The sequence below is a fragment of the Bos indicus genome, chromosome 26, assembly GCF_029378745.1.
Source record: "Bos indicus isolate NIAB-ARS_2022 breed Sahiwal x Tharparkar chromosome 26, NIAB-ARS_B.indTharparkar_mat_pri_1.0, whole genome shotgun sequence".
In the NCBI taxonomy this organism is placed as follows: domain Eukaryota; kingdom Metazoa; phylum Chordata; class Mammalia; order Artiodactyla; family Bovidae; genus Bos; species Bos indicus.
Genome location: NC_091785.1, coordinates 46,020,860 through 46,048,137, shown reverse-complemented (window position 1 = coordinate 46,048,137; position 27,278 = coordinate 46,020,860). Strand labels below are relative to the sequence as shown.

General features: G+C 46.5%; 2 protein-coding genes across 6 annotated transcripts in view; one reads left to right on the top strand and one right to left on the bottom strand.

Moving 5' to 3' along the window:
- The window catches only part of INSYN2A (inhibitory synaptic factor 2A), a 62,455-nt gene extending 58,827 nt beyond the window's left edge, over positions 1-3,628 (top strand). For both annotated transcript variants that reach the window (XM_070781091.1, XM_019952807.2), the window contains one exon: positions 1,013-3,628. In XM_070781091.1, coding sequence (XP_070637192.1) covers positions 1,013-1,196 — 184 coding nt within the window. In that variant the 3' untranslated portion in view covers positions 1,197-3,628. The remainder of the gene's footprint in view (positions 1-1,012) is intronic.
- Positions 1-27,278, bottom strand: part of DOCK1 (dedicator of cytokinesis 1) — a 556,998-nt gene that overhangs the window by 331,655 nt on the left and 198,065 nt on the right. For all 4 annotated transcript variants that reach the window (XM_070781087.1, XM_070781089.1, XM_070781088.1 and 1 more), the window contains 2 exons: positions 13,702-13,829; positions 10,525-10,620 (listed from right to left, as the gene is read on the bottom strand). In XM_070781087.1, coding sequence (XP_070637188.1) covers positions 10,525-10,620; positions 13,702-13,829 — 224 coding nt within the window. The remainder of the gene's footprint in view (positions 1-10,524; positions 10,621-13,701; positions 13,830-27,278) is intronic.

The following is a 27,278-nucleotide window of genomic DNA, read 5'->3' as shown; positions in this document are numbered from 1 at the left end:
TGGTGACACAGCACCCAGGTTAACGTTACAAGGGTCCAGGCGAGGAAAGCAGAAGGGAGCCGGGCCCATCGCCCCTTGGCTGACCACGGAAGACTGACACTGGAGCAGGGGGTCCTACGCAAAGTTAGGGGCCTGCAGTGGTCCTTCCCAAAGCCATGGAGAGCTGGGAGGACTCCAGGCAAGCTGCAGCATTATTAGGAGAAATTTCATGGCAAACAAGATACACTTAAAAATCCGCTTTAATGCTGTCGTTCTAACACAAACACTGTCCCTGCTGGTGAACGTCCTTTCCTATGGCTACATGTTTGCACATCATGGCTTCAGGCGTGTAATTACAATTCTACGTTATTTGCACCGAATACTACATTTTTGCCAAAAAAAAAAAAAAAACTATCTTTGAGAACCACTGAGTGGCGTTCAGTGGTGCTGACTTGATAAAATACACATTTTTTGGATATTTGGGTTCTTGCCACTTTTTCAAGCAGATGAGATTTTTCAAAGGAGCCCAGAAGCCAAGGTCATGTCACTTAACAACAGTTTCAGGTGAGATGAATGGATTACTCTGACCTTGTGAAAAGCTGCACAGAGCTTCCAAGCACCTGGTGCAAATGTACTAAGATGACCCCTAAACGCTCCATATCTTTGCTTAACTATTTATTCCATGAAGCACACTTATGTAGTCCATTGACAAGCAAAAAGGTTATTCACATGTCACATTTATGGTTTCAACAGCCTATGCTTTCACACCATGTACACTAATAAAGCTTCAGGGGTGTGCGATGAATGTTGTTATTTTCAGAAGAAAGTGAACTTTTTGGAGATAGTTCATAATGATTGAGAGTTCAAACATATTCTCGCCAATTGCTTAATGTTGAGCCTTAAAATGACATCATGAACATCATCCAAATGATCATTACGCGGGGAGGATGGCACCGAAGTCTGCTGTCACTAAGGGAGCTCTTTAGACAGGAAAGACCGAGCCACTAAATCCGTCCCTCTCTTTGCTTTCTAGTGTGGAGCTAGATTTCAAGCAGCAGGAAGACAAACTCCAGCCAGTTCTGCGGAAACTTCACCCGTTCGAGGAAACTCAGGTCGCACCCTCGCCTTACACTCAGGAGACGTACTCCTCAACTCCCAAGCAAAAATCCAAAACTGAATCTAAAAAGCACGGACGGTGGAAACTCTGGTTCCTTTAACCCTCGCGGTGTTTGGAGTCTGAAGGCCGTCTTGAAAACCCACTGGAGCTCAAAGTAAAGCCTTTTCCAAAACTAACAGGATGGAGTGAAGGGTGGCTGGGCCGGGCGTCACCCAGTTCTCCCCCTGCTTACCAAAAAGGCCTTTGTGACAGATCAGCTCACAGAGGCAAGGGAGTGCAGGTCATACCTTGCCAGCTGTCTCTGCAGTTCGGGGGTGTGGGATGTAAAATCGGAAAGGAAACCTAACACAGTCAAAGGTGATACCTAAAAATTCTATGCCCCTACCCCCAGATCGGCAAGGATTAGGTTATCAACCTGCAGAACGGCAGGCTGTCACTCTGTAACACAGCGAAAACTCATAATTATTTTCAAGCCTTTATTTTTTTTAAATACTGAGAAGAAAAAGTAGCCCTTACGTTTGCAAAGGACTTCATTTTTACGTTTAATTTTGCAAATAAGCGGGGGTGGGGGGGAGGGGGGTGTGCGAGTGCAATTTTCAGCACATCAAATTCCAGAGAAAGCACAATTTTTTTCAAGTGGTCGGAGACCATGAATAATCTCTAAAATGTGACTCTATGTATATTTGCCTTCATGTGCTGTAGCGCTAAGCCAAGTGGCATCTCACTGTCACACTGACACCTCGTATTCAGCGTCTCCTTCATCTCCAGACCGGCGACACGCTTTCTGCTCCTGCTCAAAATGGCCAGCAGCAGCCAGGAGTCCCCCAGAGTCAGGACATGCTTTTAATCACTGCGAGTTGACAGGGTCAGCGCTATCGGACACTAAGCTTTCATAGATCTCATTTTTTAATCTTTTGGTACCCAAAGGCCAAATGATAAATCCTGGCAAGAATCTGAAAACCCACATAGAGATACACAATGGATTATACAGACACCGATAAATCACAGGCATTCTCTGCCACCGGAAAGTGTTTCTGTGGATCAATCTCTGAGACACTGTTCATCACGAAAGCCTAGCCAGATGTTTGAGACCATTCGTTATGCTTTGTAACAGCTGGGGAAGATCTGACCATCTCTAAGCGAAACCCTGTGCTTAGTTTAGCTGCTACCGACAAACCACCTTAATGTCACCCACATTTAACCTGTTAGTGAGCTGTACTAAATGACAATACCTAGGGGAAAGCTGTGAATCAAATGTTTTTAGCTCTTTTTTAAAATAAATCGTGTCACCTCGAGTTCTCTTTTGATTACACGTTGCAATATCAATCTCAGTTCCTTTCTTTTTTCACTCATTCCTTTGCACCTTTGCAGGTACCTTTTATAGAATTCAAAAGCCCCTACTCTATTCATGACTCTGTCTATCAAATTTTGGCTTTTCACAATAGGAAGTAGGCATCTTCTTTTGCCTTTTTTTGGGGGGGGGGAGGGTACAACTTCAATTTTGAGTCATTTGTGAACGTACAAGGAAGCGGAGTCTCCTAGTCTCTGTCCAGCCGTTTCTGATCTAATCTCATGCTCACACGCACACCTTATTGATCAGATGCCAATAGGGTGGTCAACCTTGGTAAAAGGATCCACCTGCATTTCTCAGATTGGAGCTATTTCTTGCCATGCGTTTTCCTTCTGACTCAACAGCAAATCTATTTTTTGTTCTCAGTGTTCTGATTCTACAAGGACCTTAGTGGGCTTGAAAAAAAAGAAAAGAATGACAGGAGTATCTCACGTAAGCATTCTTTGGGGGTTACTCCAGCTCTCTCGCAGATGTACGCTTTAATTAAAAGAAAAAACATGCATCTTTTATGGAATCGATATATGAGGATATGAATCCTTGAATATCACTTAATAGAATTGAGAAATATTTTTGTGCAAGGAGAAGACTGAGTTAAGTTGATCAAATATCATGAAGGAAGTGCAATTGTTTCGTGTAGAGATAAAATTTGAAAAAAAAATGTGTTTCATGTATTTTATACTGTTTTTAACTAAAGTTATAAAAACATGTTTGCAACAAGTTATCTCTCCTTGTGTCTTCAGAACCCCGACTGTCTCAGTGAATTGAAATGAGTGTTAGCAGCTTTCTGCTTAGTACCATAATTCTGTCTACACAAGAGGACATCCTCGTAAACAAAGTAATATCACTGTCTGAAAGCAGTCTAGACCAAAAAAAAAAAAAAAAAAAATTTTCAGAATCTAAAAGGAAACTGAAGATAAATGAATTCCCATCTAAACATGAAACTATCTTCAGAATAGGAAAAAAAATATTTTCAATCTCATTTCATGACTGCAGCGTGTCACTCACAGGTGATGACTCTTCTCTTAGAAAGATTTACGTAAAATCTTTGATACAAAACCAAGGTAAAAAGTACCGTGTTCCCGCATATGTAGATGTACACGTGGCATTACGTATAGAGATTAAATTATTATACTTGTCACTAAGTTCTTTATTAATTTTTAAATAAAAAAAATCAAAGGTCATGTTTTGTGCGGCTATTAAACTTATTTCATAGTCTCATTAGTTTGGGAAAAGAGAAGCCATTCATCTAAGGAAATAATAATGAAGGAAGGGTGTTCAGGCTGAAGAGAACGTCACAGAGTCTTCAGAAGAGGAGAACATTCCCAGGGTGCGGGCCTGGCCTGGTGGGGGCGGGGCAGGGGCAGGGCTGGAATCCAGCTCAGACTCAGTTGACCAGGTCACATCCGCTGGCACAGCCTTCAGCTGCCAGGAGGGCGTGATGGCTTTTGAGATCAAAGGGCACCACGCACAGGAGGATCTGGCTGAGCTCTAATTTTTGAAGAACCTCAGGGACAACCAATCTCACTGGTATTTCCAGGGCAAGTCCTCTCATCCCCCCGCCTCCCCCGAGGCAGATTCTAGACCATCCGTCCAGCAAGTGCCCAGCCCCAGGAAACTGGCCGCCTCCTTCCTTTCTTCCTCCCTCTTTCTTCCTCCCTCCCCAGGATGGAAGACCAGGGCCTCCATTGGGCTGAGCACTCTGCCTCTCCCATGAAGACCAGCCCAAGCCAACCTCCTCTCCCAAGGGATAAGGCCCTGCAGAAACCTAGGAGGGGAGAGTCACCACCTGCTTTCGCGGGCTCTGCAATAACAAAGTCCGCTCACAAGGATGGGGCTGGGACAGAAGGCCCCCGCTGCCCTCAAGTCCCTCTGGGCAAAGAAGGGGTCAGGAGTCAGGATGGAGTCAAGATGGGGAGGAAGAATCCATGCCTGGAGCACCTGGGGAAACTCCAAATCACACTCGACAATCATCTGTGAGCCGCATGCGGCTCACACATGTGCTCACACCGTGCTGTGTCACAGGTCCTCTCTTATCGATAACCAGATTCAAGACATTCTGCACACAGGTGCCCACCTATCACACTGCAAGTGTGTGACTAGCCTCCAAGGAGCAGTCCCAGGGCTCTGCATATGGCCCTTCAGTCTCCGACGATCCCCCAAGCGGAGTATGATCAGGGGGAAGTCAAGACGTGGGAAAACCTTGCTCTCTGGGAAAGGGCACAAGAAGTTGGCAGAAGTTTCCCCCATCCCACGAGGTTGCCGAGATGTCCGTTGCCATGGAGACCTGAGGTGTGGCAGTCATGGCGTCGTCGTTCATGGACCCACACCAGGCTGACTCCAGTCTCAGATGGTAACAGTGAGCACGCCTCGCAAAGCCATTCTCCCTGGGGTACCACCATGGGCAAGGCGGATCTGAGATACACCACGCTCAGTTCCAACCCAGAAGACGCACCATGCAATTCAAGTGCTTGCTTTGTGCTTCTCACTGAAGACAGCGAGAACAAAAGAGGAGAGACAGGCCGTGAACCTCTCCGTTCCATGCTGTCTGTGAGGACACAACGTGTTTACAGAGCCCACCACAGCTGGAATGGTTCTTTGGGAGCATTTTTATCAGCGAGCAAAATTTGACATGATTACACGTCACCTAAAGGTCACAGCAGCTGCCTTCCACACTGATGCGTCTCCTTTTATCTAGAAAATCTCTATCATTGGCACACTTGGCGTGGGATAAGCGCACAACCCATTTACTGAGCGGAAGAGAAGAGCTACACGGCTCAGGAACGACGTCGCGCTCTGTGAACTGGCGGTAACTCATCGTGCTGTTACGCGCACACACGTTCCGACAGGTGAGACGCCCAGGTGCGAGCAGCACACTGCCTCTTAAGGAACTCAATAATTAAGGGACAGTTTGGGATGAATATGCAAGAACCGCACAGCATGTTTTACCCAGGGAATGACGTGGTCTTTATTTCCTCGGCAACAAATCCACGGTCAGTAACCATGCTTGAAAAAATAGGAGGGCCACAGAAAGGAGAAAGGCAGGAAGCACTGCTGTACAAATACCAAATGGGAAGGAATCGATAAAGTCATCACAGCTCATGTGTGCGCCCACATCAGGATGGTTTTCTGCGAGTCAGATGTGTTCTGAGTAGATTTATTAACAAACACACATTAGAGACACTTTTTGTAACACTCACATAGAAAAAGCAGATACTGTCCACTTGAAACTTTTATAATGTATTGTTTTCTTCTGCGAAGCAAGGTTAAGATCAGCACTTTGTTAAAAGCACATTCATACGTAAAGTCCGTTAGAACAGATATTGCAAAATGAATGCACGTGCATGGGGACAGAACGTCTTTGTGAAAAGTCTTGGTGATAATCTTGGTAAAGGGGCTGAATGCTGGGGGAGACCATGTCTCTTACAGTATTTTTTGATGCAGAAGCATGTCAGGTCCTTGTAAGTCACGCAGGCTCAAAGAAAGCAGTGGGTTTTCACTAACAGCATCTTCCCTATCATCGGTGCTACTGCCACAAGGAAACACCGCACCCATCAACGACCCCTACAGCTGGTTCTCAGAGCGGAAACAAAAGAACTTCCATCCCTTGAGTCTAGGGAATGAGGAGGTCTGCTGCTCACAAGAGCAAGTGGTGAACGCAGGCAGAGTTTTTCCCATTGCTAAGCCTACGTCTGCCAGTCTTCCAGGGGAATCTTTCTTTTGAAGAGGCCCACATTCTCATGTTAGTGAATTAGTCATTTTCAGTCTTCTGGTGTGTATCCAGGCCACAGAAAAAATCTTTAAAAGTCCTCACTCAATTACATTTTTAAAGGACCCATTAACGAATGTAAAGCTGAACATCTGAAAGTAGCAGCAGTGGCTAACATCACAGGAGAAGGAACAGTCATATGTATTATCCTCTATGCTCTCAACCCAGCTTTATTTACAGCACTCGTTCCAACAAAGACACAGTCTGTGTTTGTCCGGAGGTCTTGTGTGAGGGTCGGGGTACCCATGTCACTCACCAGGTAAGTGGTTGGGTCACCTGCCCACCAGACAAGAGCACCTAAGCCCCCAGGGCCCCTACTCGGAACCGAACACAATGACCGAGAAGGTGCCGAGCGCTGTCAGCCTAGAAATGTTTTCAAAGAGGAAGAGAAAAATCAAATCTGAAATCAGACAATGTAAAACTCGGCATTTCAACCCAGAACTCTACAGCATCAGACAATCCTGGAATAAAGATGAAATGGCATCTTAATTCTGTGGTCAGATACTGCAAGTCTTCTGTGTTAGGGCCCATGGTCAACATCCAAGCCATCCACAACCCTAAACTTGCCAAATGCAGTTTCCTTTGTCAAAAAGGCATCCACTCAGTAGGATCACGGCATATTTTTATCCTCTGCCTGAGATGTGCTCCAACGGCCCATTTCAAATACGAAGTTGAAAGGTATAAAATGAACTAAAACAAGTGACATATAACCAACTGCATGGGGTTTATAAGATACCACAGATACAGGTAAAAGAAAAGGCTTACACTGTACATCACAGCTTAGCCAGTAACGTGTGAAGTCCCCCAGTTCTCAGTCCTGGATATGAATGGATGGGAAAACTGCCAGGCCACAACAGCATCCCCAGCTGATGAATAATTCTGTTGGAAACAGAGGTCACACGTCTACTCCTACTGTTGACAATATCATGAAATAAATTATTAAGTGAAACACAGCTATTTAAAACTTTTTAAATCACTTGGACTTTTTAGGTCCCTCTTCAGCAATCATGCAGAATCGGTGAGCTGATTCGTGGTTATACCACTTCCGTTCCACTGATGCAAAAAAGCAAAGAAGACACATAAGTCCTGGAATCTCTGTGTCACACCAAGGACGGCACAGCTGACCCTAGGCAGGCTGATAAACCACGTGCTGCTCGTTTCTCACTCTAGAAGGGCCCCGATGAAGTTTTTTTTGTCCATCTTGTCAGGGATATTTTCCCCCTCTGGATCCTCCTCTCACCTAAATTCCCAGAGCAACCACAGTGACATTAAGAAGCCGCTGCACAAATCTGCACAGGAGCTGACGGGCAGAGCAAGGTCCAGCTCGCCGAGCAGGGCAGCCTCTCAGTCTCACCACTCTGCGGCTGTTTGGACTTGTGGCCCCGTAACTCCCAAAAGAGCTTCCTGAGCACCTCCAGTCGGAAATGGTGAATGTCCTTTCTGCAAACATAGTGACGCTGTCACCACTCATGAAATAACCATAGGATATTCAGATTTTTTTTTTTTTTTGAGAGTCCTTCCCTGACAGCTTAATTCATTTTAAGGGAAGGAATGTCTAGGCTTCTTGTATGCACATTAGAGATGTGAGAATTGGGAAGAGTCAGGTTAGGACCTAAGTCCTGTTCGTGCTTCTAGAGACTTCTGCTGGACACGGGCTGGGCGGGGGTGATGAGCCTCTGTGTGGGCAGCTTGCTATAGTCTATCCCCACTGACTCCCCACAGTGCCCTGGACCCCGCCACCTGTGCCGCAGGAGCAAGGCTGCGGCTAGGTCAGACGGAGCCTGGGTCCTCGCTTCCTGCGCCCTGGTTGACAGTGCAAGGGCTCTTCCCAGGAACCCCCAAGGACTCCGTAGGCCACAGGCATCCCTCCAAGCCCTTCAGGAAAGCGGCTGCCAATCTGTGGTCTGGCCCCTTCTCCCTCCAGGACATCCTGGCATTTGGTCCACGGACGTGACTGAAGGCAGCAAACAGCAAAGTGTTTACTTCCGTGGGTAGCTGCCCGCCAAACAAGGATGTGGATCCAGGAGGAACTCAGAGTCCTCCAGCGGACCTGCTGGTCCACCACTGAGACGAGGCTCACAGATCTCAGTCTTCCAGAAGAGACCAAAGAAAGCCAGCTCTGGTGCCAAACCAGGGCTCCCCACGAGCCCTGCCGTGCCAGCTGTGGGTCTGGGGACATTTCCCACCTCCCTGCAGGGCATTTCTGCAGGAGCCTATGCACAGGGAAGGGGAGGATTAAGCGAGGCTCTTCCATGCATTAACCAGTGCCCAGCACACACAGATGCAAAGAGCTGACTCATCTGAAAAGACCCTGACGCTGGGAAAGATTGAAGGTGGGAGGAGAAGGGGACAACAGAGGATGAGATGGTTGGATGGCATCATGGACTCGATGGACATGAGTTTGAATAAACTCCAGGCGTTGGTGATGGACAGGGAGGTCTGGCGTGCTGCAGACTATTGGGTCGCAAAGAGTCGGACCTGACTGAGCGACTGAGCTGAACTGAAGTGAGCACACACAGAGGAGGAGCAGCTACTATATCAGCACTGTTATCACTGTGCCTGAGACATGGGAAATTTCCCAAGGGCCCCCTGGACCACATGGTCTGAGAACAGTCACCACGTTCTGCCCGCAAGGTCGTCTAGATCCTCAGCTTGAGCTGCGAGCGCGTCTCACAGTCTCACCACTTCCCAAGGTCCCGTCCAAACTGCTCTGAGTGTCCTCCCTGCTCTCCTCTCCCCAGTGTAACTGCTGGCCAGTGGGCTTTGATCCGAGTGAACACACTGCTACCCGGAGACAGGACTGTCTCACCTGCTCACCGGCCACACGCCAGCCACCTCCCCCATCTGCCCACCAAGACTGCCCATAGCACACTCACTGTGACTCCGTGCTGGCCACAGTGTCACTCCCACAGCGGTCTCAGCACAATGACACCAAACTCAGGTCAGCTTCGAGCCACACATCCTTCATTCTACTGAAAGCCCTCCTGAGTTCCACTACGACAGAGTATCCCAGGGCCGACTGGGGCACAGCCCCAAGGAGACAGGAACACCGGGGCCCTGGGGTGCCTCTGCAGCCACCCCAAGTCTTCCCCCACGGGGCTCCCTCTCCACCAACCTATATGAAAGCATTTCCAGATTACAGAGAAGAAGAGTAACAATGAAGACATCAAGAAGCAAGTGAGGTTTATAGGATAATGGAAGAGTCCGTGGTACATAACATCAATTTACAAGGAAAAACCCTTAATTTAAACACGTTAAAGCATAAACCGAAAAGAGATGTACATTAGAAAGGAAAACCTGCACACAACATGTGCTAAAACTCAGAAACATAAACTAGACAATTTTACCGCATGGAAACAGACAAAGGCAACGATTATTCTCTGGGATGCATCCCAAGCCACACGGCACATCCTTAACTGTGATGCAGCCACAGAAAGCAACACAAGCCCAGTGCCCCATTCCTGCCTTATGTCTGAAGGAAGCCGATGGGTCACCAGACCCGATCCAGACCCAGGCTACGTGGACAGAGCTAAAGTCAGCCAAGGGAGACCAGTGTGCCTAGTCTGACTGCCAAGAGAAAACTCTAACTGGATTTTTCTTATTCCTTGATTAGGAAAGTGATTTTTTTGAAATAGGATCCACCAAACTTAGTTAAATAGTAATACATACCAGAAATTAAAGAAATTAAATGAGACCTACAAATGCCATCTTTTGCCCATAAAACCAAATTTAACAATCATGATGGTAGCAAACTCTGGGAAAAAGCGCCACAATATGAAACTTGAAAGACTGCCACAGTATTGGTAAAAACCTTGAGAAAAAGAATAGATCCCGTGCTTTGTATCCACGTAAGAGGAACATCTACAATACATTAGAGAAGACATAAAATAGCTAACTCAGAGTGCCTCAATTACTTTTTAAGGCCCTTCATAAAATTTTATTAATGGGATCTTAAGTGTAAATACGTAGAAAGCAATGACCTGGAGTGTGGGAACTTAGAAGAAAACAAACACCCTTTGCTAGAAGCTAGCAACGACAAAACTAGACCCAAATCCTCCGTCTACAAAACGTGGGCATGCTTGCTCTTCACCTTCGACACTTGCTTCTAGAATCATGGGAAATGAGCCCACTTAACCTACTAGGCTGTAAATAAATGCATTGCAACTGCTTGCTATACTGTAGTAAGAGACAGTTTCAAAGGCAGGTGCAAGAGGACCACGTGGATTTTCAAGCTTGAGAGTAAACGACTTTCCCAGGAAAGATGCTCTCAGCCACGATGAGACCCCCAAGTGTGTGTCACCGAACACTTACGATGAGTTCCGAGTCCCGTCCCATGGAAATGACGGTTCGGTTCACTGTCCGGAGAAGCTTCTCCATGATGATCTGAACGTGCCTCTGCGTTGGCCCCTGCAGGAGACACACACGTGTAAACCAACAGCTAAGACAGTCATTAACATGCCAGCCCCACGGCTGTTACGGAACCCATTTACCCTGTAAAGAGTAAATCAATTACAACCCTTAACGAGATGAAAAATGGCCCTTGTCACAGGCAAAAGCCTTCACAAAGAAAACTCAAGGCATTTTATTAATTATAGCCCATTAATGGTAATGTTATATAATCACAGTAATTTAATTGAAGCAAACCTTAAAAATAAAAGCAAATCTGTCTAAACAATATAATGTTTATGATCCCTGATTAGCTCACCAATTAGCTTTGGAAAGACACTTGCCCATTTGTACACAGAGGCCCAGCAGCTAACAACCATACAGCTCATGCTGCATGTCAGATCCCAATAAGGTGGGTATGCTTGCATAGAATCAAATGTTTAAATATCACCTTAGCACAACACCTAAAATTCAGCATGCCAGAGCATCTCCGATCATAAAAGTGTGCTCCTTCGTCTCGTGTGTGATGGGACTGTTGATTCTTCTTCATGAATTCTGAATGTGTTTAAATCGGTTTTCCAGACGCTCCGCACAGGCCAGGCAGGCACTGCCTCCTCCATAAGGCTTGGCCTTACAACTTTTCATGTACAATCTTTTTCTTTTTTTTCACCCTTTTCTGTTTTTAATTGGAAGCTAATTGCTTTACAATATTGTGTTGGGTTTTGCCAAACAACAAGGTGAATCAGCCATGTATACATATGTCCCTCCCTCTGGAACCTCCCTCCCACCTTCCATCCCATAGCCCACCCCTCTAGGTTGTCACACGGCCTGGTTTGAGTTCCCTGGGTCATACGGCTAACTCCCACTGGCTGCCTACTTTACACGCACTAACGTATATGCTTCCACACTGCTCTCTCCGTTTGTCCCACTGCCCTCCTTCCCCCGCTGAGTCCACAAACCTGTGCTCTAGTCTGTGCCTCTATTCTTGCCCTGCAAGTACTTTCATCAGTACCATTTTTTCTAGATTCCATACTTACGCATTAATATGCAATATTTGTTTTTCCCATTGCCGACTAACTTCACTCTGTATAACAGGTTCCAAGCCCATCCACCTCACTAGGACTAACTCAAATGTGTTCCTTTTTATGGCTCAACAATATTCCATTGTGTATATATATAAACACACCTCAGCTTCTTTATCCATTCATCTGTCAATGGGCGTCCAGGTCACTTCCAGGGTCTAGCTACTGTGCATAGTGCTGCAGTGCACCTGGGAGTGCATGTGGCTTTAAATGACGGTTTCCTCAGAGTATACGCCAGTAGTGGGGTTGTTGGGTCACATGGTGGTTTCATTCTCAGTTTCAAAGAACTCTCCATACTGTTCTCTATAGTGGCTGTATCAATTTACATTCCCACCAACCCTGTAAGGGGCTTCCCCTTTCTCCAAATCCTCCCCAGCGTTTGCTGTTTGTAGATTTCTTGACGATGGCCATTCTGATGATTGAAGTGAAGGAATAACTTCACTGTAGTTTTTATTTGCATTTCTCTAATAATGAGTGATGTTGAGCATTTTTCAAAAGGCCTGGACTGGGATGATTGAAGCCTGGCCTTTGGGTTAAGGCTGGCAAGAGCTTTGAGAGACAAAGCCTGGGGAGGGTGGACATAGCCACAGTCACAGTTAACTAACTTACTGTAGTTCTCTTTTCAAGCACACCACCCAGACTCTGAGAAGATACACCAGGTGCAGCAAAGAAGTGGACAGGACAGGCACATGTGTGTGTGTGTGTGTGCGTGCGTGCACACATGTGTCTGGACTGGGGCGTTGTCCAGAGGTCACATGGGGGAGAGCTAAGAACAAGCCCTACTAACTGAAAAACCTTGATTCATCTAGCCACTGCTAGAGACAGAGACAGACGCGGCTCTGTGCAGCTGTCCAGACATGCCTGGAGAACCAGTGACTTTACATGCACGCACACACGTGCACAACTGCGTACGGTGGGTACAATGGCGTCGGGAGGCAGAGAGTCAGATGTTTCCACATGTGCTTGCGCCAGCTTTTTATTAGGACAAAAAGGTCAGAGGAATAAGCATACAATTGAGAAATGCAAAAGAAAATACCATTTAAAAAAGAAACAGCAAAGAAAGCACAGGAAAAAACGGGCTGTACAGAAAGGAACCTGCAAAAAGGGGCAGAGAACTGCTCCAAAATTCTGAGGCACCACTGACTTAAAGCAACAACAGCTATGCTCCTATATAAAATAATAATACTAAGTGTTATTTATTAAAGATAATGATTGAAAGAAGGTAGGCAATTAGCCGCCCTCTGTTTATTTCTAATTTTTAACATCAAAGCCTCTGACCTTAAGTATCAAATCTCAGTCTTGGGAGTCACTGTGCTGAGAAGTCACAGGAAACAAAACAGTATCTTTAATGTGGAAATACACACACGATAATACAATCATCACGCTTTGCGTGCTCAGTCGCTCAGTCGTGTCTGACTCTGTGCGACCCCATGGACTGTAGCCCACCAGGCTCCTCTGTCCATAGGATTTGCCAGGCAAGAATACTGGAGTGGGCTGCCATTTCCTCCTCCAGGGGATCCTCCCGACCAAGGGATCAAATCCACATGCCTGCACCTCCTGCATTGGCATGAGGATTCTTCACCACTAGGGAAGCCCCATCAAGCTTTATACATAAATAAAAAATAATTTGAGGACGCAACCCTACAGAGAAAAAGAGAAAGGTGTTAGTCGCTCAGTCATGTCTGACTCTTTGTAACCCCATGGACGGTAGCCCGCCACGCTCACTCCTCTGTTCATGGGATTCTCCAAGCAAGAATACTGGAATGGGTTGCCATTCCCTTCTCCAGGGGATCTTCCTGACCCAAAGGATTGAACCAGGATCTCCTGTATTGCAGGCAGACACTTTACCATTACAGGCACCAGGGAAGGCCCAAAGAAAAAGAAAGGGTAACCCTTAAAATTCAGGCCATTCTCTTTTAAATGAATCAAACGTGATTCAGTCCATCGAGGCCAGGTCTCAGGAGGACCACAGGCCCACGCCTGCCGAGGGGTCCATGGAGGCAGCCCCGTGGTTACTCACCACGTCCTTCCGGTACAGAACCTCAAGGATGTTGCTGAGCAGTTGGCAGCAGGCCTCCAGATCTTCCTGTCTCTCCAGATGGTACTTGAGCTGATCCGTCATCATGGGAAGCAGGATCTCTCTGCAGTCTGCAGGGGACACCAGGTTACCAGTCAGCAGGAGACCCACCGAGACGCAACTCTGTTTGCTAGAAGCTTGTTTTCCTAGCTCATGACAGGGCACGTAGCACCAACACTCTCTGCAATGTGACACTGACGTCTGGAGGGGGTCGGACCAGCTGACTGGGCAGAAATCACTTGTTTTCTTATCAGATAACTCACACACACACACCCACACGTGCACACATGTCCATGTTGTCACCATGTAAACATAAGATGAGTTAACAGACACATGCGTACAGATACGTATTCACACGCATCCCACGGTGTGCACGTTGACACAAACACAAGCATGCGGTGATTCTAACTAACTTTCTGTGCCAAACTACGAATTGACTGATTGGCCCTTTAAAAGAAAGACGTGTTAAAACACAAATGATTTGAATTGCAACTATTCTTGTTGTTTCCTAGGAGGACTGGAGCATGGTTCCTTTCTGCTTCCATGCACTTCCCACACCTTCCTGAGCTTGGCCAGTTCACAACTCACTAACTTCCACACTTCATGTTTACTTGCTCAGGGACAACTTTCTGCTGGGTTCACACCTGCAGAGGACAGTCTGCAGAGGGCTGAGAGCTCAGGCTCTGGAGTGAGGTTGTGTGGGTTTAAATTCTGCTGTTTTCCGTGCAGGGTAATCTTGGGCTACGCTGGTTAACTCTCCAAGCCTAGGTTTCCTCATCTCTAACATGGACACACTGGCACTAGTTACTCACAGGTTTGGGGCTCAGTGTCCTCCTGCAAGATTAGGCATGAAGGCCTGGGCCTGGCACAGGTGAGATGCTCTGGACAGGTACTTGCTCTTATGATGAGACATAGATACTGGTGAAGAGAAGCCCCCCCCACCCTCCCTGGCCTCGTAGACCCCTGGGCTAATGAGCAGCCCCCCACCCTCCCTGGCCTCGTAGACCCCTGGGCTAATGAGGGAGGGAGCAGTGGGGAGCAAGTATTGACCTTGGAGGTGAAAGTTAGGAAGGCCTCCTTCAGGACACAGTGCATTCACCTGCTGGGAAGAATATCCCGCATAGGAATATCCCACATAGGGTGGGCAATCCTAGGCACAAATTCAGGGGGACAGGAGTAGATGACATATTCACAGAGCCACAGGCAAAGTTCAGGAGGGTGGGAAGAGGAGAAACAGAATAAAATATCAGATGGTAAATCAGGTTTCATTCTGAACATGATGGGTGAAATGGAAACAGATGGAGAATTGGAAGAAGCTGATGGGGAAGGGATGTGATAATACAAAAGGCCAGAGAGAGCGTCTGTGATGGCACCCAGGTAGGGCAGTGCAGATGGGGGGCACAGAACTGGCTAGTTAGCTACTGCAATAGTCCAAGCAAAAACTAGCCTGACCACCTGCTGACAACAGAGGATGAGATGGTTGGATGGCATCACCAACTCAATGGAAATCAGCAAGCTCCAGGAGTTGGTGATGGACACGGAGGCCTGGCATGCTGCAGTCCACAGGGGTCACAAAGAGTCAGACATGACTAAGCATGATGATAAACAGAGAGGAGGCCAGGAGCTAAACGAGAGTCAAACATGACGCCCAGTCCAGCATGACCCCCTGATGAGCCACCCAAGGCAAGATGTGGAACCTGGGAACAGAAGGGTACCGCAGGGAGGAGAAAAGGACCAGGGTTTAGTTTTGGACAAGCTGCGTTTGAGTTGCCTGTTGGATATTCAAGTAGCTCCACCTAGTAGGCACATAGAGAGAGGCTTCTAGACCTTAGAGATCTCCAGTCTCACGGAACAAAGAAGTAACAGCTCTTAGACGGTAATAAATGCCAAGGGTGTGGGTAAGACCATTAAAGAGGAGTACGGAGAATGAGAAGGGAGCGCTATGAGCGGCAGTCAGGAGGTTGGTATCAGAACAGGAGATGGAGCGAGCAGCGACGTGGGATGAGGCAGAGATGAGTGACGTCACCCAAGTCGAGGGAGGGCAGGTGGCCTGCGTGTGGCAAGAACCAATCCAAAAGAACAGCCCTGGGAGGTGGCGACTGAAGGCACACAGAGGCCTGCTCAAGACGGCTTCCTGGAGTGGGATGAGAAGACAAAACTGGGAGTGCAGACACAGCTCCGGAAGCACAGCTCTGAAAGGTGTCTAAGGATCAAAGATAATTTGGGTTTTCATTTGTTTTTCAGATAGGACCATGGAAAGGATGCTCAGAAAAAAAAAAAAAAAACGAACTAGACACAAATAAGACTGGAGATGAAATGTTGATTACTAATTGTCTCTTCCTGGTGGGGCATCCCACTGAACTCCAGCACATCCACCCTCCAACGGGAGCGATCTGCTGACAACAGCAGTTCTGATGGTGAAACAAGCTCAGCCACTGTCGTTCCCCTTAAAATGTGGAGCACGAGAGAAGAGACAGCAGAGCTTGGAAACATTAAATATCTCACGCTTGTTTTTAGAATTTTACATTTTAGGACTTCCAGTGTTAATGATACATAAAAGCATGTCTCTGCATTAATGTTTTCTGAGTTTTTTTAACATAAAGAAAACAAATGAGCCTGCAACACTGGAAACATTTCTGAAAGTATGCAGAGACCTGCTTAGATTTTGCCAAGAAGTAGGGGCTTCCCTGGTGGCTCAGGTGGTAAAGAATCTGCCGGCAGGAGACTTGGGTTTGATCCCTGGGTAGGGAAGATGGCTTGGAGAAGGGAATGGCAACCCACTCTAGTATTCTTGCCTGGGAAATCCCATGGACAGAGGAGCCTGGCGGGCTACAGTCCACAGGGTCGCAAAGAGCTGGACACGACTGAGTGACTCACACACGTGTGGTAAAAGACCTCAGGATGGAGGAGGAGGTAGGTCAGACAGGGAGATGCAGAAACAGCCCACATCCTTCTGCTCCTCCACTTTCCAGGGGGCTGCACGTAGGAAGCTCATGCTAAGGCTTTTTCAAGCCGCATTTTGATTTAATCCACAGAAAAGGAACTGATAACAACTCCATTTTTCCAGACGGAGTTTTCCCCAAAGAATATATGAATATATGCATTTGCTTGCTGATGTCACCATTTCAGGAACCCATACTCGCTCAGTCGCTAAGCTGTGTCCAATTCCTGGGGACCCCATGGACTGTAGCCCACCAGGCTCCTATGTTCACGGGATCTCCCAGGCAAGAATACCGGAGTGGGCTGCCATTTCTTCCTCCAGGGCATCTTCCCAGGACAGGGATCAAACCTGCCTCTCCTGCACTGCCAGGTGGGTTCTTTAGCACTGAGCCACCAGGGAACCCAACAAATATTTAGGTAGAAGTAAGTCAGAGATGCTAAAGGGCTGAGCATCTTCCGGGCAGAGGCCGGGTGGGCTTGGCTGACTGTGATGTCAGGAATCGCAGGCGGGCAGGGCGTGAGAGCGCAGCACAAGGAGAAGGCGCTCTCGCACGGGGACCAGGACAGGCTCTCCTCGTCATGGCTCCTGGATGTCAGAGGCTGTCACACGATTCCTTCCCCTTCCCACCCAGCCCTTCCTACAACGTCCGGGGTGAAGGCCTGGCCCTGCAGAGAGCATCTCCCCCAAATGCCACCACCCCTTGAACTCATGACAGAAGCGCTCCAAAGCTGAGATGGGCCTCCAGCCTAGGAGAGGGCACAGGCATCAGTCTCCCCAGGACAATGCCAGTCCAAGGGACAGGCCACAAGATGACCTCATGGCAGTGAATCCAGCCTGAACATGCAGATGCCCAAAATGCTGAACCACACACACACGAACTCCACAGGCATCCCAAATCCAACGTCTTACTACAAAATCCTAAAGTTCACAAGTCGCAGCAGCCTGCAGTAGCTCTGCTGACCTTAACCGCAACACGACGTACAGTGTAGAGCTACACTCCAGCTCCCAGAAGCCACAGGGTGGGGCGGGGCCCTCAGCCAAGCCGTCTGAGTCCAGCCCTGATGCATTCACCCTCAAGGTCCAGGTGGAACATCTCCAGCTGCAGTCCCCCTTCCCTCTCACCCGAAACACATCACCAGTATGGCCACCCTCAGTAGATGAGCCCTCAGCCACCCCGGCCACTTGGTCATCCCCAGCAACACTGCCACCACCGCTCTGGAGGTAAGTCTAATTTCCAAGTAGGTGGGGAAGGAAGAGCCACGAGAAGCTGAGCAGGCAGAGGCAGGTGCTGACCACAGGACCAAGGAAAGCAGGACCTCGGAGGCTGAGCAAAGCCAAGCTTGGGAGGGAGCCCACAGCAGCAGCAGGCCAGATGGACTTGCCAGGCCAACGGGGCAGCAGGGCTGTGTCCACAAATGATCCTAGAAAATCAGAGGAACACAGCTCGAGACTCAGAGACGGCTGAAATGGCTCCTTGGGATCTGGCAACCCAGAGGCCCTGGCCGCAGTCCATGCCGTAAGGCCCCAGGTATGTGTCATGCTGGACAGACAGGGCTGGACTTCACCGTTCTGCAAATAATCAAGTGTGTTGGTGTCATCTGTCAGAATCACTCCAGGGTGAGGGAAGGGATGACCGCCTTGTCCATCTTCTGCTGGGAGAGATGCCGTCAACCATTCCTGGTTCCCGGTGCGAATGCCCACCTGCCACCCAGCCCAGAGCTCTGTGATAGCTTTGTTCATTGATTACCCAGCCTCTTTTGAGGAAAAAGGACCAAATTTTGGACACTTTGCTGCCATTTTGTCATGTTTAAAGACTTTCATCCTGTTTCTGAGAACATAAAAATCCATTTGTTATAACCCTTCATGGGTCCATAGTATCGAGAGATACTATGGAATACACACAGGATGTTTTCAACATCCACAGGATAACTGTGGTTCTAACCTTATCACTGCCACCCACCTCTGGCTGGTCAAGATAAAGGGGGCCATGGGGATAAGCCTACGTCACCGAGAGGATGGAACAAGACCACGTGAGAAGGACTTTGGGAGGGTCCAGCACTCCTGTCCAGAGGACCACCACTGGCCCCTGACCACACGCCCATACAGGACCAGCTCACCGGGAGGGAGCGGCCATGTGCCCGGGGCTTCCGTACAGGCGCACGGACCACACCAGGCATCTCCTGAAGTCTCCAAGGACAGAGGGTCACAGGGCAGCCACACCTTCAAAAGCATGACCCAGGCCTCCCCACGAAGAAGAGCAACGTCCCAGGTCCTGCAGTGGCTGCGAGGACCACAGCTGGAAGCAGCCCAAGCTCAACTGATCCACCTTCCTGGTGACCCATGACTGGCAGGCCCCAGCCCTGGCCCCCGACAGACCTGGGGACAGGTGGGCTTCTGGTGCCAGGCCTCAGACTGCTGGGATCTAAGACTGGCTCTGGGAGCTGCTTGTCCCTCTGGAACAGTCTCTGTTAGAGGAGAGGTCTGGCTCTCAGCCAGGGGAGGGGCCCTGCACATGCCCTAAGATCTGAGAGTGGAAGTGTATGTTTGTGTGTGTGTGTGTGTGTGTGTGCCTGTAACTTCCTGCACATGTGTGGGCATGTGTGAGCAGGCATGCATGTGCTCAGGGGGAGAAGTGCTCTCTTCCCAACAAGACAGCCGCACAGGACTCCGGTCCACCATCTTAAGCATGGGTGAACCCCATGCTCTGCTTGTTTGAGGTGGGAGCAAGGACGTGCAGCCAAGGGCCACTCTGTCCCGTCCTCAGAGGACGTCGGGGCAAAGCCGTCACTGCAAGCTCCCACCTGCCTCTGGGGACTCAGTTGTACTGAACAGTGTCCAAGCCGATCCCCACAGCAGTGCTTGGGCTCAAGTGCACATGCACTTGCACATGTGTGTGCGTGCACATGTGTGTGTGCGCACACGTGCGTGTGTGCAAGTGTGTGTGCGTGTGTGTATGTGTGCATGTGTGTGCGTATGTGTATTGTGTGTGTGTATGTGTCTCTGTGTGTGTGCACACATGTATGTGTGTATATGTGTCTGTGTGTATGTGTATGTGCGTGCGTGTGCGTATGTGTGCATGCGTGTGTGTGTATATGGGTACTGTGTGTGTGCGTGTGTGTATATGTGTCTGTGTGCATGTGTGTATGTGTGTATATGTGTCTGTGTGTCCGCATGTGTGTGTGTGTATATGTGTCTGCATTTGTCTGTGTGTGCATGTGTGTGTGTGTGTGCATGCACACAGGAGTGTTAGTCTGGGTTCTCTGTACCTACAGGTGCAGAGGACCACAGGAGAGGGTCTGCAGTGAGAAGCAGGTCTGCCTCCTGGTGCTGCCCAGCCACCCAGCAGCCCTCCCCACCCAAAGCAAAATGAACCTTATTTTACAAAGGACACCACTGACTCTGCATTTATGCTCCCTTCAGCTTTCTCAAGAAGTGGTGGGACCAAGTTTGCAATAACACTAAAGATCCTGAAAATTTTTCTAAGTCAAAACAAAACATTAGGAGCATAGAGGAAGGTACCCCCCACACAACCACTCATGCACCCACCCACCCACTCACACACGCACACACATACCCACCCATACACTCACACCTGCAATGAGCTGTTTTAAAGCATCAGACATATATCTGGCAGTCAAGGAAGAGGAATCCCCTGTCATATTCTGCGTGTCTCAAATCGGTGACTCCAGTAACCTTCTCCATGAACAGAACACCATTTCTACAGCAAGATATAGTCCTACTTGGTTCAGAATGGATGTCTGAGGAAGCTGACAATCTCCCCACTCAAAGGAAAAAAAGAAAAAAAAACCAACCAACCAAATACTGAAATCAAGAAAACACATTTTAAACCAACTACCCACAGATCAACACATGGAGAAAAGCTGTGACCAACACGTGACTGAAGCCTAGGAACCTGAGTCAGTCTATTTGATTTTGTTTGTTTGCTTTTTCACTAAAGTAGAGTCAAGTCCCCTATGATGAAAAGGACATCTTTTTTTGGTGTTAGTTCTAGGAGGTCTTGTAGGTTTTCGTAGAACTGTTCAACTTCAGCTTCTTCGGCATTAGTGGTTGGGCATAGACTTGGATTACTGTGATACCAAATGGCTTGCCTTGGAAACGAACAGAGATCATTCTGTCATTTTTGAGACTGCACCCAAGTACTGCATTTTGGACTCTTTTGTTGACTATGATGGCTACTCCATTTCTTCTAAGGAATTCTTGCTCACAGTAGTAGATATAATGGTCATCTGAATTAAATTCGCCCATTCAAGTTCATTTTAGTTCACTGATTCCTAAAGTGTCAATGCTCACTCTTGCTACTTCCTGTTGGACCACTTCCAATTTACCTTGATTCATGGACCTAATATTACAGGTTCCTATACAATATTGTTCTTTACAGCACCGGACTTTACTTCCATTACCAGTTTATTTATTTAACGTATAAGCAGATACATCATGTGAAATGCCAGGCTGGATGAACCACAAGCTGGAATCAAGATTGCCAGGAGAAATATCAATAACTTCAGATATGCAGATGACACCAACCTTCTGACAGAAAGCAAAGATGAACTAAAGAGCCTCTTGATGAAGGTGAAAGAGGAGAGTGAAAAAGCTGGCTTAAAACTCAACATTCAAAAAACTAAGATCATGGCATCTGGTCCCATCAATTCATGGCAAATAAATGGAGAAATAATGGAAACAGTGACAGATTTTATTTTCTTGGGCTCCAAAATCACTGCAGATGGTGACTGCAAACATGAAATCAAAAGATGCTTGCTCCTTTGAAGAAAAGCTATGACAAATCTAGACAGTATATTAAAAAGCAGAGACACTACTTTTCCAACAAAGGTCTGTTTAGTCAAAGCTATGGTTTTTCCAGTCGTCATGTATGGATGTCAGAGTTGGACCATAAAGAAAGCTGTTAAGTCGCTTCAGTCGTGTCCAACTCTGTGTGACCCCACAGACGGCAGCCCACCAGACTCCACCATCCCTGGGATTCTCCAGGCAAGAACACTGGAGTGGGTTGCCATTTCCTTCTCCAATGCAGGAAAGTGAAAAGTGAAAGGGAAGTCGCTCAGTCGTGTCCGACTCTTCGCGACCCCATGGACTGCAGCCCTCCAGGCTCCTTCGTCTATGGGATTTTCCAGGCACGAGTGCTGGAGTGGGGTGCCATCGCCTTCTCTGAAAGAAAGCTGAGCACTGAAGAACTGATGATTTTGAACTGTGGTGTTGGAGAAGATTCTTGAGAATCTGTTGGACTACAAGGAGATCAAACCAGTCAATCCTAAAGGAAATCAACCCTGAATATTCATTAGAAGGACTGATGCTGAAGCTCTAATACTTTGGCCACCTGATGCAAAGAACTGACTCCTTAGAAAAGACCCTGATGCTGGAAAGCATTGAAGGCAGGAGGAGAAGGGGACAACACAGGATGAGATGGTTGCACAGCATCACTGACTCAATGGACGTGAGTTTGAGCAAGCTCCGGGAGTTGGTAATGGACAGGGAAGCCTGGTGTGCTGCAGCCCATGGGATCACAAAGAGTTGGACACAACTGAGCTACTGAACTGAACAAGAGTTGGTTTACAACAATGTGTTAGTTTCCGGTGTACAGCAGAGTGATTCAGTATACATATATCTATAAATGTTTTCAGATTCTTTTCCATTATAGGTTATTACAAGATATTGACTATAGTTCCTTGTGTTATACAGTAGGCTCCTGCTGTTTATCTATTTTATATATTAAAGTGTGCTTCTGTTAATCATAGAAAACAAATTTATAGTTGACAAAGGGAAGGAAGAGGGGAGGGATAAATTGGGAGTTTGGGACTAACAGTCTAATTGATTTTGGAAAAGCCTTTTGGTCTGATTAAAGTTCTGTTTACCCATGCACATAAGAAAATAATAATATCTACCTGTCTCACTCTTTGCCTTGAATCTTGGGCAAGTTACTTCAACTCTTGAAGGCTTAATTGTCCTTCTCTGCAAACGGGCATGCTACTGTTAACCCTTCAGGCTTACTGTGAGAATCAAATGATATAATGTGTGTATCTGGCAAGTAGTCAGCACTCAGTCAAGCGTAGCTGTCAAAAACTGTAACGGAAATAATATTATTCTGCAAAGTCAGCTTTTCCAACAAAGTACACAGCAAAAACTCCTGCCTTAGAGTTTCTTAGTCAATAGGGTAGCCAGTGAGCCCTTGAAATACAGCCTGTTCCACTGATGAGTAGAATTTTCAACTTTAGTTACTTTCATGTAATTTTTTACATTTAACTTTTTAACTTAAATGTAAAAAATGGACACCTGATTCAGTTCTTGCAAACAACTATTTGGAACGACGGAACAGCATGTATATATGAATCTCCTTTCCTGTGGTGAATTTTATTAAATGTGAAAAATACAGATCGAGAGTCTGTGATGAAAATTCAGCATCCAAACTGAGATATGATATACATGGAAAAACCACACTGGATTTTAGAGAGTTCCTATAGAAAAAACAAAAAACAAAAAAAGAGTGTGAAACATGCCATTTGTAATATTTAGATCAAGGTCGTGTTGACATAGTTCAGATGAAATATATTATTAAAATCAATCTCACCAACTGTCTTGCACTTTTTTTTTTTACTGTGGACTGTATAAAATTATAAATTGTGTGTGTAGCTGGCATTCTATCTCTGTTGGACAGCGCAGTCTGGGAGTGTGCTAGGAAGCAGATGTTGGAGGCCTCCTGTGCGATTTCTCATTTTAATGAACTAGTGTTCATCTCTGGAAGGAGAGTCAAGGCCACAGCTTTCTCCTGGCGGATGGTCTTCAGTCACAGATGTGACTGCAGGCCTCATCAATGCCTGTTAGTCTGTGTCAAGGCACAGAGCTGACCTACAAGCGAGCCAAAGCCCGGCAGCTCAGTTGTCCTGGCTTCTCTCTGCCACTCACAGAGTGAAGGCTGACTGCCCCGCCCAGACGACCAGGAAGGCGCAGGCGGCCCTGGGCTCAGACCCCTCGCAAACCAGCCATGGGGATCAGAGCCCTGCAACACACCAGCCAGCCTTCCACACCCATTTCCCCAGTGCGATCCACTTTGATTACAGACAGCAATAACGTGACATCTGCTCATTCTCAGCTGTGCAGGCTCAAGCCATGATGATTAATGCTCTGGTAATGGGCACAGAGCAAAAAATATTAATCTTTATAAAAGGTATTCAACAGGCATCATCAGCTTATAAATGTCCAAGGAGAATATCCGTCTATAACTCCATTACAGCTCTACATCAAAGCAGGATGCAAATACGAGAATGAATCTGTCTGTTTAAAACATTCATTTTATGAACACTGAATAATGTGCTTCTTAATTTTTAGTTTGGTCACATTAAACAAATGATCCATAAAGTGCGTTTAATAACCTTGAGCCTGTTACACAGAACTAAGATCCAGACGAATACTTTTAATGAGAATTAAACAGCAAGAGTCATATAAATGGGGGATGCTTTGCTATCCATCTTTTTCAGACAATCATCCGATTTTTCAACAATCTGAGAACTCTGTGCCCACATGATTCAATTTGTTCAAATAACTCTCTCCCGCTATACAAATCTTCCAGTGCCAGAAATGCGGAACACAGAGCCAGCAATGCAAGGGATCACAGGAGCCATCTATTCATGTCCCAGCTGTACAGACATGGGGACAAGCAGCCAGTGTAGGGACCAGGCAACAGCTGAACTAGAATGAGATGTCTGATCCCGAAGCCAGATGACTATGTATGTAAACGTGTGTAAACATGTGTGATTCAGGTAACTTTACATGTCGAACGCAGATTAAATTTTTCCAAGAACCATTTTAATTCGCTTTAACTAAACTGTGATCATTAGCAGTCCCAGCAGGGTAAATTCGCATCAAGTAACCCTAAGCATACCAGTTTCCCTTTCTGAACTTTAGATCTTGGTCATGAAATGGAGTAAATACAACTGCCCTGCTCTGTTTCTATTCCTACCAACAGGCAGTCCCTTTGTAAGTATTCTGGTCAGAGGATTCTCAGCACCACTTGGCCAAGTGCTGCAATGATCGGAAATAAGATAATCTGCCTGTCAGCTCTGAGGGACCCAATGTCACAAAACTTTAACTGAGAGAGTGACAGAGCAATTAAAAGCATCTTGAAAACTGGAAGGGAATGGGGCAAGATACAGATTGTAGAACAAGAGAAAAAGAAGTTAGTCAAAGATATGTCTTCTGGCCGAAGCCAAAGGGCCTAGTAAAAAATGTGTCATCTTTTAAAGAAGGGAGAGGTGTAGCAGATATTTTGTATCCCACAGTTTGGAGAAGTATAATTGTAAAGAGTAACTGTTCATTAATATTATGTTGTTGTTGTCAGTCACTAAGTCATGCCTGACTCTTTGCAATCCCATGGACTGCAGCACACTAGGTTTCCCTGTCTTCCAACATCTCCCAGAGCTGCCCAAGTTCATGTCCATTGAGTTGGTGATACTATAGAACTATCTTATCCTCTGCTGCTCCCTTCTCCTTCTGCCTTAAATCTTCCCCAGCATCAGGATCTTTTCCAATGAGTCAGCTCTTCACACCAGGTAGGCAACGTATTAGAGCTTCAGCAACAATCCTTCCAATGAATACTCAGAGGTGATTTCATTTATGATTGACTGGTTTGATCTCCTTGAAGTCCAGGAGACTTTCAAGAGTCTTCTCCAGAACCGTAATTTAAAAGCATCAATTCTTCAGCAAATTCAGATTATAATGATAAATACCTTGTCAAATGAAAGAAGAATAACTGGAGAAAAATCTCAAATGAATCCCATTTAAAAGCAGATCCAAAAAAAAAAAAGGCAGATGAAAATATTAGTAAGACTCAAGCAAAATGCCAGGGAAGACAGTGTGCAAAGTACTGGTCAGACCAGGAATTTGTTCTCTGGATAGAAATGCATCAAGGAGGTGTCTCAGGACCTTTTAGAGGAATGCTATAGGCTTGCCAGTCCTTGGGCAGAACTGTACTGTGTGGAAGATGAGGAAACAAACACAGAAAAATGGGGCTGGGGAGTTGTGTGCATTTACCCAAGTGTGTGAAGGAACCAAGAACACCGGTCTTGGCCTGTGCAGCCCAGCACACACTCTTCTACTAGTTGCCCCAGTGATGAGCTATATGGTTAAAAACAATGTCCAAACCTTACGGTCGGTCCCATCCAGCTTGAGGGAAGGACTAGCCCTCAGGGAGGAGTTTATGCAACAACAAGAAAAAAAGAGCATCTCAAAAGAGAACCCAGGAGACAGCAGGCTGAGCTGAGGACCCTCCAACTGTCCCAGGCAAGTTTCTGTAGGCAACACGAGGGACCATGAACTGGGAAGACTCAGAGTCCTAGCACCAGTGTGAGCATGACTCGATAAGGGACAATCAAGCCGGCCTCTTTTAAGACTGCTCCTTGTGCCAGTAATATCAAGCAACAGGGACAGAAGTTCACTCAGAGGGGAGCACAGAACAGAGAACCAATAGACCATCAATAAAGGTTAGACCAACTACACCCTGAGGAACTTGATGCCACCAATTTAATCACACAGAAAGAGAGAGACAAGGCTAGGAAAACTCCATAAGCACAAGAGCACAACACGCTACACGGCTTATGTTTCATTTATGTATGTGCTTATTCATTCACATACTTGTATTTTATCTTGTTCCATATGGCATTTGAAGTGAATTCAGTGTTCAGAATGCATTACTCGTACAGTGGATGTGAATCAGCTTAAGAGTAGGTAATGGATTTGTAACAAGGAAAGTCCTTAATCAGCACCACGGTGGTGGACAGCTCCCTGCCTGAGAAGCTGCTTACCAAGTACAACTTGCCAGTTAACTCCTGGGTGGTTATCTGTAAATTAAGAAAATTACTCTTTTCCAATTAAATATTTTTAAATGGCTCTGAAGCCTCTCAGAGGACTCAAATTCGCTCACCAACAGTCCTGAGCACATGCTAGGTGCTCAACAAATTATAATGGAATTTAAATGGATATAATTAAGAAACTGAAATTGAGTTCACCCTCCCAGATTCATTAAACCACTTCTAAAAGGCTGCCCTGTTTTAACAAGTGATGTTTTCAAAACACATACAATGAAAGCTATAGAGTGACATATTGAATTAGGGATGAAAAAAAGTATACTATGTTACAGATAAAGATTAAAATTTTCTCAGGGCATGATTTAAATGGAGAAAATTATATTTATATTCCATCATTATTTAAGAAATTAGTCTTTGGGTTTCACAGCTGGTAATGTTCATTAGAAGTCTTCAGCACAACTATCTAATTAAAGTCTCCCAGAAAGCTACACAAGTGGTGCATTAAGTAACTGCCACAGACAACACTACCAGCCCCAATTTTTCTTTCTGTGTAACATCCGTCAAGTTAACAAAGCTACGACAGAGTGCTTCTGGTTTTAAGATCCCTTTCAATGAAGAGAAATCTCTTTTGAGATTTGCTTATGGATCAAAGCATCAAGAAGGTATATTTTTCTACAGGTCTGTATTAAACACACAGTTTCCCTTTCTACGATTTAAAGCACGACAAACTGATTAACAGGGTAATTTTT